Source organism: Silurus aristotelis (genome assembly GCF_946808225.1).
Source record: "Silurus aristotelis genome assembly, chromosome: 23".
Lineage (NCBI taxonomy): Eukaryota > Metazoa > Chordata > Actinopteri > Siluriformes > Siluridae > Silurus > Silurus aristotelis.
Genome location: NC_139596.1, coordinates 1,121,949 through 1,132,628, shown reverse-complemented (window position 1 = coordinate 1,132,628; position 10,680 = coordinate 1,121,949). Strand labels below are relative to the sequence as shown.

Genomic DNA, 10,680 nt, shown 5'->3' with positions numbered 1-10,680 from the left:
AGAATTTACTCTTACAGTATCGTGGGTATACAACATACCTGTACAAACTGGAGTCGTAGCTCTTTCACTCTGTCAGCATTTCTTTCAAAGGGTACATTGTACAGCTGCTTCATGGTGATTACACGTCTTTTCAAGACCCTGTCTATAGTTGAAATGCTCACAGATTGTATATTTTCAACGATACTGTTGTCTTCAACAATAGCACTTTGTATCTCCCTTAGTCTTATGGCATTGTTAGACATAACCATGTTGCAAATTGCTTCCTCCTGCTGAGGTGTGAAAAGGGGCTTTCTGCCACCCCTGTGAGGTTGTCTTGCAGTCCTACATGAGAAAATATATTGTAAATTATAGAAGTATAGGGATCACAGGATTTTTTTATTTCATACAGTAAATAACTAAGAATACTGTACTCATGGAAAACCTAAGGTGTGTTACAGTATATGTAACAGTAAGTCCACAGTATTACTTTACTATACAGTACATTACATACCTGTTCTCTCTAAGAAACTTTGGAATTATTGATGACACAGTTGTTCTTCCAACATTTGGCTGCACCCTTCGACCAGCCGCTTCCATTGTAAGGCCATGATTGATGACGTGATCCACCAGTGTGGCCCTGATTTCATCTGGAATCGCTGTGTATCTTTGGCATCTTATACCCCTTCCTCTTCTGTGTCTCTGTACTCTTCTTTTTCCCTCAGCTTCGATTATCAGAAAGAGGAACACTTGTGTTGTGCACTGTATATATATATGTGACCCTGCCAAATCAGTCTTCATGAGTTGCACCTCTGAGCTATTTCACAGAACTGGTTGATCATTGGTTAGTCTAGAGTTGCACATGTTTCTCTTTGTTAACGAAGGTGAAGACTCACCTGAGAGCAATTTGTCAATTCTGGACATATTTCTTAGCAAACGTACTCACAATTTGTAGAAACCTGTACAGACATACAATTCTGAGAACATGTTCACTTATTTTGATAGTACAGACTTCCAACCTGAGAAAAAGACTAACTGGTTTGGTGGTTGTGACATTTCAGCTGAGAACCAGGACAAGTTATTTTGCACAGCAGGACAAAAGCAACAAGAATTGTCAAAAGCAGCTGACAGATGTACAGAACCATTTGCATGTTGTCCAAAAGCAATTGATGAAAACAACAAGATATTGCTGATATGATGTGAAGAACTGACAACAGGTTCTGACGGTGGGACGAGTAGTTTTGAGAAATGCAGTTCTGTTGTGAGAAATGACTGAAAGCAGTTGAGAAAAACTGTATTGTGCATAATTTATTTTCACTGTGAATGTAAACGATCAGAAAGTTGAGTTTGACATTAAAAACAGTAAATGTTTATATAGTTATATTAGTATCGATGCAGCCAACTACAGTTGCCTTTAATAAGTTATATTGTATAATGACTGTATTGTAAAGAGGAATGAAAGACCTGGACATGGTGTATGACCTACAGAGGTGCATGTAGTCAACATTTAAAATATTCTTCTAGTCTTAAAGCTCATTAGGGACATAAGAATAAATTCAGTGGTGAGATTTTATAAATGAAATGATACCAATGAGTAAAACTGAACCTGGTTCCGTTTCACTGAGAAACACAAACATTAAAATTCACACTTTAGATATAAACTTATCTTAAATCTCGAACTCTATCAGTTTCCCTTCATTAAACAATATAGAATCATATTTAAACCAAACCGGACACTGTATATAATAAAGACTGGAACCGAGCTGGAGGACACGCACCTGTGAGGAGAGCAGGAGTGTGAGGTGCCTCAGGTCCTCAGGTGTGTGTGTGATGTTCAGAAGCTTCTAGAAAACTAATGCTTTCATCTTCATTTTTTCACAAGTCGCTTACGTGGTATTTGTAATAATAATAATAATGAATATATATTTCAGGTATTTGTTAGTTAACACTGAAGTTCACTAGAAAATGGCCGCGAAGTGAAAAATCGACCGAGACTCCGCCCACTTCCCCCTGCCTCATTAAAGACTAAAGTTTATTTAGAATAAAAAAATAATCTAAATAAATCTCTGACTGCATTTTATGTACATTTATTCTGCTAATTCACTTTTCCTCCGCTGTCTGTGAATCTTTTCAGGGGAAATTAGGCAGAAGCTCAATTGAAGACGATCGGTGACGTCAGTATCTAATTTGCATATTAATGAACCGATCGAGATGATCTAGAGATGCTACAGAAAATAAGTTAGAAAAAAATAAAACAGTACAATACGATTTAATCCACTTTTTTGTGAAAACGCTCTTACTAAAGATTTTAGTTGAATACGTATTTTAGATGTAGATTTTTATTATATTTAATCATATCAAATGTACATTGATTGTGCAGAACACTGTAGCATTGCATTCATATATAATCCGCCTATAATTTAAATAATAAACGCCCAAAACTGCACCTTTGCTTGAAGAAGAAAAAGAAGAAGAACTCAGCCGGGATAATCCATTTTATTTATTTCAAATTTATTTTGAAATAAAGTTGGTAAAAAGTAGTAGGAGACCCACACTGTATTAGCGCTCGAGCTATCATTCCCCAAAATACCACCAGCGAGCTACAACTGGAGGATGATGTCATTCTGGTATCGTATCAGTCTAGCGGACGTTTGTGTCCATTCTGATCTTCATTAGAACATAAATAATACTTTTGGTATAGCTGCAATGTTTCTCTGTAGAGTGTGTGTGTGTGTGTGTGTGTGTGTGTGTGTGTTCAGCAGATCTTCAGTATTTGTTGAGGATGTCGAGGACGTTGTGTGTCAGTGAGGTGGGCGAGTGCATCAGGACCCCCGGCGCTCCGATACTCGTCTCCCAGCAGTCAAAGCCGACCTTCTTCAGCTCCTTCATCACATCTCGCACCACCGACTCGTCCGTGTCTGGAACATCATGCACCAGTTTATATTAATATGGGGTGTACGACGGATTTTTGTTAGAGCTTAAAGCTAAGTGTAATTAAAGTGTAGCTTTCGGAGATACAGGTTTATTCTGTTCCACAGTCAATATGGACTTATATATATATATATGTGTGTGTGTGTGTGTGTGTGTGTGTGTGAGAGAGAGACCTGGTGTGAGGAGGGTGATAGCGCAGCCTCCTCCCCCTGCGCCGGTCAGTTTGCTGTGGAGGCCGTGGGCGTGTGTAACTCTGCACAGTGTGTTGAGAGACGAGTGTCCAACACCCATCACGTTCAGGTGCTGCTGATTAATATCTATTAAATCCTGAGGAGGAACCAGTGTGTGTGGAAACCAGAAATCAGATGGAAACAACATTAACAGGAACAAAGTGAAGCGAAATCATCATGTAAAATCATTAACATGTTAACGTGATTAATAAATCATTTAAATCAATGAATCAAAGTTCTGCAAATGTTTTTATTATTTCTCAAGATGTTCTTGTGTAAACGAGTGTGTGCAGTTAATTACAACTGACATGTACACAGCAGATACACAGTGTGGTACATGTAAGAACCTCCCTAACTACTGTTTATTCCTCACTTCTGGTGTGCTGTAGTGTGTGTGTGTGTGTGTGTGTGTGTGTGTGTGTGTGTGTGTGTGTGTGTGTACCTCCAGTGTGCTGTAGTGTTTGGCTGAAGCTCCCTCTGTGACCATCTCAGCAAGTGTGTGTTCACAGACCTGAGACACTGCATTTACTGACTCCAGCACAGGCAACATCACTGACGGGTACTGCAACACAAACACACACACAGACACACACAGACACACACAGACACACACAGACACGATTATTTTGGATAATTAGATTCTACTTCTTGTTCTGATATGAAAACACTGCCATGTTTCTACAAAGAAACTTTAATAAGAAACCCTCAAGAGATCCAAACTTTCTACAAACACACACACACACACACACACGATATAAGTGTGATTCTACAGGGAATCACAGTTGTCAGGTTCTACACAGACCTTCACAAGTTCCTGTAGAGGAACAGCTAAAGAACCTGTAAGAATTGAGTCACCTGGTTTATTCTGTCCTTCACTCGTGATACCAGCAGTTTGGTGCTGCGTGGAACTTTAGTGTTGGTGAGGAGAATCCTCAGTGTGGGCACTCTGAACACACACACACACACACACACATTAAAGTGTATTTTCTCACAGTGATAAAGCAGAACAGGATTCGTGTGTGTGAGTGTTTACCTGCTAAGTGAAGTAATTTTCCCAGCATGATACCTCAGGAAGCCCCCTGCCGACACACACACACACACACACACACACACACACACACACACACACACACACACACACACACACACACACACACACACACACACACAGTCTGTTTCAATATGTCAAACTTAGCACTTTTTTCACATTATGGAGAATAAAAGTATAAACACAAACTCTCTTTCTGTACACATTATACACAGCGTGAGGATGAAGAGGAGGTGATGAAGATCACTTGTGAGGAGTTTGTCAGCGCTGAGTCTGACTGCTCCACTCTGTTTTATTTTATTATTCTCAACTGTAAACTCAACTCCGTTTCTGTATCTGTGTGTGTGTGTGTGTGTGTGTGTGTGTGTGTGTGTGTGTGTGTGTGTGTGTGTGTGTGTGTGTGTGTGTTAGATGTAGAGCTACAGCTAAGATTTAGTTTTTGTTGGGTTTGTTGTACACTGTGTATCAGACTGAGCTCACAGTGAGATGATATTATAGTGAGTTGAATGAGATTAAACAGTAACAGTGTAATTAGAGAACTCGAGGTCTCACCCCACGTCCCCACTGCGTTGTCCACTCCTGATGGGTTGCCATGTATAATCTTTTCACCCTGAAACGCCCAATTGTTGATCAGTTCCAGCTCCTGTTCAGTCCACCTGAAACACACCACACACCAGAACCATCAGTCACTTGACTGTGTGTGTGTGTGTGTGTGTGTGTATGACCTGGCCGTCTTCTGACTCTGTGTGAGAGCCGAGTGTGTGTGTATGTGTGTGTGTGTGTGTGTGTGTGTGTGTGTGAGTAAGAGACCTCTGTGTGAGAGCTGTGTGTGTGTGTGTGTGCGTGCGCGAGTGTGTGTGTGTGTGTGTGTGTGTGTGTGTGTGTAACCTGGCTGTCTCCTGACTCTGTGTGAGAGGTGAACTGATGGTTCCTCTGGCAGTGAGCAGAGCTGCAGACACACACACACTGTACGCAGCGCTGGAACCCAAACCTGCTCCTGTAGGCAACTCAGACCACACACACACCTTCAGACTGGGCAGGACTCTGGAGATATTAACACACACACACACACACACTTTAATACATCTAACAACATTCACAGACATCATGATGACCATCTGGAGCTTCTTCTGTCTGGAGAAGATCTTCTACACAAACATGAGTTTCTCTGGAGACATGATGTCATGCGTCAGGTCACTCAGTAACTAATGTATGATGTGATTAGGAGATGTGATGTGGACGAGCTCTTACTGTGACTGAGAGAACACACACAGGTAGGTGTAGAGGAACGCCAGCACCGCCATGCTCCTGGTGTCTGTGGATCCATCAGTGATGGCTATAAACTCTCTCAACTTCCTCACCAACTCAGTGTCCAGCTCTGTAGAGCTCCTGCACTCCCCTACACACCATCACCAGAAACACACACACACACACACACACACACACACACACACACAGAGAACTTAAATCCCTGGGCTGTGTTGATGTGCAGATACAGTAATGAAGGTCTCAGTTCTACCTTCACGGTGAGACAGCAGCGGTTTCAGCACACTGACGTCCCAGCACAGGAAGGTGTCGATGTTCGGGAGACTGATAGACACTTCAGCTGTAGACATGAGCTGCAGACGCAGATACGTGCGCAGGTTCAAGCTCACAGCCAACGCAACCTGTTCAAGATCATTAAAAAAATAATTACAGGTCGATGACCTTAAAAAAACTCATTAAATCTGTGTCACAGCCAGAATCAGTGGAGAGAAGCTCTGAAAGAGACATGTGTTACTGTATCACACACATTATGAGTATCTGAGGAGTTTCTGGACCATACAGAAGATGTGTTTTATTTCAGGAGTTTCTTTATTCTATCTTTAAGCACAAAGTCTTGAACAGGACAAAGAATCTAAATACAATATATTACACAGTTTAAAGCATTAAAGGAAATGGGACTAAAAATATTTGTGTTTCAGATCGTTGGATTTTTCTGCGCTGAGAAGTTTAATATCTTTAATACTGAACTGAACTGTTCATACAGGAAACACACTTTAGAGAAATTAGAAAAAAGTCACTACATAGAAAAACTTCAGTGATAAAGTACTGAATGTAAATGTATAAATGTCGCCCTCTGGCGGCGAAAATGACAATCTACATCATTAATTCCTCATGTTAGTAGAGCGCGTTCAGGACACAGTAAATGAGGCGTGTGTGTGTGTGTGTGGACACCTTACCTTGCCGTGAACTACAGCGTGTTCTCCGTGCAGGATGGACTTCCCCGGAGCTGAAATTAAACACTCCTGAACAACAGCCATGACTGTCTAATACCCACCATTACAAACCCACCCACATTCCCAATACGGGTGGTGAAACTAAACTAGTCACTCTCCGTTTAAATCAGTTTACACACCAGCGTCCATGTACAGAATTATTCATAAAAAACATTTAAATATAACAAACACACACTGGATTTATATAACAAATAAAAAGTCAATACATTAAATATATTTCTCTCTGAAAGACACTCAGACTTTCGCATTCACTGAATAAGAAGTAAAAACCAACCACTCGGTGACCAATCAGAACCAGGATTCACACGGACGGGAAGACACTGACCAATCAGATCGCACGTCGCCACATCGGGTCATCAGTCGTCTGACAGTTCGTCCCGCCCAGGCAGCTACGGACACCGAGAGAGAACAAACTTGTTTGGGTTCAGGGAAATCGCGAGTTGGAAAATTAAACACGTTTGCATTAATTATAGATGATGAACAGATAATTTTACTAAATTTGTCATTAAAAAGTGTGTTTCTTTTATTTATGATGTTTATGTTTTTCTTATAAATGTAGTGGTCAATTTTTTTGTTTAAGTCAAAAAGTTTTCATAGAATAAGTGATTTCCAGTGAAAAAAATAGTGTTTGTTTAGTAATATTTAGTGTGGTTTCATTCCAACTTTTATTTATTTGTACTTCTGTGGAAAAAACTTACATTATGTGACTAAATAATTACTTGATGCAAATATTTTATCATTATCTTATAAATAGTGTTGCCTTATTCATTTATATGAATATAAACAGTGAAGGAGGAGGAAATTTCCGACATTTTCCCGAATTTTTTGAGGTTAAAACTCAAGAAGAAATTTACGAGAAATAAACTTGAAAGTTTTGTGTGTAAAAATAAATTGTTTATTTTTTCTATCAACGAAGAAAATCGCATATAGACTTTACAAGGTTGCCAGATATCACTTGTCTTCATTCCTGAGTGGAAAATCTAATCAAACTTTTCTCTCCTTTCGATTAAACAACAAGGTGTTATTATTATTTTAGACCAGAATCACCAGATCATAATACTGGAAAGTTTTTCTCGTTAATTTGTTCTTTTTTCATAAATGTGCACAATTCCTGCCTATTCTCTTTTTTGTAAAATATTATATTGCTCTAATACACCGTCGTGAGGGCAGACAAACTCAAGCTTTTTTTCATCTGCGGAGAGATTGAGATTTGGAACGCTTCCAAAATGGCGACCAGGAGGCTGCACACTATCTAGTGTTCTACTTAGTACTGTATACTCAAACTCACTAAAACAAGGTGCCTGTGCAGTTACACATCTATGCCCACAAAGTGGCGCCCGCAGCGTCAAGAAAAGTCTAAACACAGTAGCAACTCCACACACAAGATATTTGAGATTTGGAACACATCCAAAATGGCAGCCATGAGAATGCACACTATCTAGTGTTCTACTTAGTATACTCAAACTCACTAGAAAAAGGTGCTGGTGCAGTTACACATCCATGCCCACAAGATGGCGCCCATAGCCACAAGCGGATTTAGCCTTCTAGATGAAGTGTAGACACACTTCAAATCCATATGTCTACACATCCATATGAAGTGTAGACAAACCCAATCCATATCGCCGCCTACTCAACTACGGGTAGCAGAAAGGCCAAAAGTGTTCAGTGTGAACTTTGGGTTTGTATAGCTGTAAATTAGCGCGAGTGCATTATTAAGGTGTTTAGTAAATAAATATAAATGTAAACACACCGCGCTGTACACGGAATAACTGTATGATGGCGTCAGGAGCTTTGTATCGTCCTGCACACCGTCACTGTGTGCTGCAGTTAATCACATGTTTAAAGTCACAGCAGCTTCTGTGTGGAAACATCAGAAGGTAAACAACTAGATTTAATTATGAACATTGTGCTTTTATGCTAAACTGTTAGCAACCCGAACGAGAATCCGCGTCACGACCTGGAATGACTATCTATATCCGGGTCACGTAGGGTTCATGAGCCGTTGGTTGCCATGGAAACATTGCTATTAATAAATGTTATGGTGAAGGAATTGAAATATGGTTTATATATAAAATGGTAATTTATTCAATAAACCAAAATTGTTTGTAAAGTCAGAAAAGGTTGTTGTTTTTTTTGTGCAATGACAAAACCAGTTTCCTTCAAGATTCATAGATGGACGTTGGATTAAAGGCTTTTATACAGCAGTCTTCATTACTGTGTCTCTGTATCACTTCAAAGATTTAAACTCACAACCTTCTGGTCACAAACAGAGAAAAGTCTCTCCTGAGCTGTGACTGTTTATTAACCATGTCTGGGATTTTTCTCTCTGAGGTTTGGAACAAAGTCGGATCGAGATCAGAAGATTCCCAAGATTTACACCAAAACGGGAGATAAAGGTTTCACCCTTCACTGTTCTTCCATCATCTTTTCTCTCTTTACTGTGAACACAGACATGAACACCTTCACCCTCAGCCTTCACACCACCATCATTTCACACTGAGACTCAAACTGTGTCTGGTTTCCCTCCATTTCATTCTCTAAGGATTTTCCAGCACTTTCACAGGAGAGAGACGACCCAAAGAAGATCGTATTTTTGAAGCTCTGGGTACGACGGATGAGCTCTCGTCCGCCATCGGGTAAACTGTCCACACACACACACACACACACACACACATCTTTCTGTATCTCATCATTAATGCAGTTTTCAGAAGTCTTCATCACACACACTCTTCCTTCTTTAGGCTGGCCAGAGAGTTCTGTCTCGAGAAAGAACACACCTTCACTCATCAGCTAGACAAGGTGTGTGTGTTTACCAGTTCCTCACAACGTTGTGTGTGTTGTATTTGGTAAACAGGACAGTATATTACACACATATAAGGCAGCGTGTTGTAGTTTTGTCTTTTTCTTTTCCAGATCCAGTGTGTGCTGCAGGACGTGGGCTCCAACTTGGCCACTCCTCGCTCTTCAGCCCGAGAGAGCCACATAAGTGTGTATCCAATTGCAGTGTGTGTGTGTGTGTGTGTGTGTGTGTGTGTGTGTGTGTGTGTGTGTGTGTGTGTGTGTGTGTGTGTGAGAAAGAGACAGAAATCAGCAGTTTGTGCAGTGTCTTATTTAGTGTTTTTTATACACCAGAAAAGACGGAGTTCAGCAGTGAGCCCGTAGCAGAGCTGGAGAACTGGATTGATTCCTATACAGCTGAACTTCCTCCTCTTACACACTTTATACTGCCTGTAAGAACATTTACACAAATCTGATGTTTTTTTTGTGTAATTGGTGACATGTTGAATCTTTAGTACTGAAGCTGTGATCAGTCAAACAAGAATCCAGGTTTGTGGTATAAAAGGATCTTTAAGGCCTGTGTGTATTTCCTCCTGTGTGAATCTCGTTTCTTCTCCTTTCCCGGGGGATTATTTTCCGCAGTCGGGGGGAAAAAGCAGTGCCGCACTGCATGTGGCCAGAGCTGTGTGTCGCCGGGCTGAACGCTGGTCAGTCACACACACACACACACACACACACACACACACACACACACACACTGCACTATTGTTGCTGTACCAGGTCTCATTATAAGATAATTGACATGACTTCCTGTCTCTCTGCAGTGTGGCTCCTGTCGTGCGCTCAGGTGAAGCCGATCCTGACATCAGTAAATACCTCAACAGGTAAAACTCAGGAGTTCATTCAAAATCTTAACACTGATTTATAACGTACCCAAAGGTTTCACTTCTTTACCCACTCTGATGATATTTTATTACACAGGTTGAGTGATTATCTGTTCACACTGGCCAGATACACAGCTGTGAAAGAAGGAAACATGGAGAAGATCTACAGGAGACCTGAAAGTACTTCCACATGAAATTCTTCCAGTATATTTATCTAAATCACAGATTGTTGAAAGCTTCTCTGATGTTCCTGATTCAGGTGATGTAGTGTAATGAACTGAGAGTGTAATTAATCACATGAACACTGGTTCTGAATAAACACTGAATCTTGTACGTGTCCTGTAGTGTATAAACGTTTACATGCTGAATTCTGAACTCTTACCTGTAACAAGATTTACAGGTTTAGACATGTTTTCAGTCACATGATCAGAAGATTGTGACTGACTGTGACACTAAACCGGTCTGACAGAGAAGTGAATGTAAAGTGAAAATAAACACAGCACACACTCATGAATGTCATACACATCTTTCTCTGTTTCAACATTTCTGAAGCA

At 40.4% G+C, this 10,680-nt stretch overlaps 2 protein-coding genes across 4 annotated transcripts; one reads left to right on the top strand and one right to left on the bottom strand.

Annotated features, from left to right (window-relative positions):
• Positions 1 to 2,299: 2,299 nt before the first annotated feature.
• On the bottom strand, positions 2,300 to 6,848 carry mvk (mevalonate kinase). Of its 3 annotated transcripts, none has more exons than XM_083527221.1 (11): positions 6,776 to 6,848; positions 6,408 to 6,457; positions 5,705 to 5,852; positions 5,437 to 5,584; positions 5,074 to 5,229; positions 4,738 to 4,841; positions 4,171 to 4,216; positions 3,993 to 4,083; positions 3,580 to 3,699; positions 3,081 to 3,234; positions 2,300 to 2,894 (listed from the first exon to the last, which is right to left on the bottom strand). In XM_083527221.1, exons 1-11 carry the CDS (start codon positions 6,819 to 6,821, stop codon positions 2,743 to 2,745), a joined length of 1,215 nt encoding a protein of 404 aa, XP_083383347.1. In that variant the 5' UTR covers positions 6,822 to 6,848; the 3' UTR covers positions 2,300 to 2,742. The 3 variants fall into 3 exon arrangements, with proteins under 3 accessions (XP_083383347.1, XP_083383349.1, XP_083383348.1); XM_083527223.1 differs by having other exon boundaries at positions 6,790 to 6,808; XM_083527222.1 differs by lacking the exon at positions 6,776 to 6,848 and adding an exon at positions 6,739 to 6,757.
• A 1,141-nt stretch (positions 6,849 to 7,989) lies between these two features.
• mmab (metabolism of cobalamin associated B) lies at positions 7,990 to 10,459 on the top strand. Its single transcript, XM_083527264.1, has 9 exons — positions 7,990 to 8,341; positions 8,796 to 8,860; positions 9,007 to 9,100; positions 9,206 to 9,263; positions 9,378 to 9,450; positions 9,597 to 9,694; positions 9,885 to 9,949; positions 10,067 to 10,126; positions 10,224 to 10,459. The coding sequence occupies exons 1-9, from the start codon at positions 8,238 to 8,240 to the stop codon at positions 10,318 to 10,320; spliced, it is 714 nt and encodes a 237-aa protein (XP_083383390.1). The 5' UTR covers positions 7,990 to 8,237; the 3' UTR covers positions 10,321 to 10,459.
• The last annotated feature ends 221 nt before the right edge of the window (positions 10,460 to 10,680 follow it).

Excerpts from the sequence above, each read along its gene's own strand:
- mvk (XM_083527221.1), bottom strand. The coding sequence starts at position 6,821 with ATGACCCGATGTGGCGACGTGCGATCTGATTGGTCAGTGTCTTCCC. Across the intron at positions 4,217-4,737 it reads CAACGCAGTGGGGACGTGGG|GGGGCTTCCTGAGGTATCAT; the intron begins GTGAGACCTCGA and ends GTGTGTCGGCAG. Across the intron at positions 4,084-4,170 it reads AAAATTACTTCACTTAGCAG|AGTGCCCACACTGAGGATTC; the intron begins GTAAACACTCAC and ends GTGTGTGTTCAG.
- mmab (XM_083527264.1), top strand. The coding sequence starts at position 8,238 with ATGATGGCGTCAGGAGCTTTGTATCGTCCTGCACACCGTCACTGTGTG. Across the intron at positions 8,861-9,006 it reads CACCAAAACGGGAGATAAAG|GATTTTCCAGCACTTTCACA; the intron begins GTTTCACCCTTC and ends TCATTCTCTAAG. Across the intron at positions 9,101-9,205 it reads GAGCTCTCGTCCGCCATCGG|GCTGGCCAGAGAGTTCTGTC; the intron begins GTAAACTGTCCA and ends TTCCTTCTTTAG.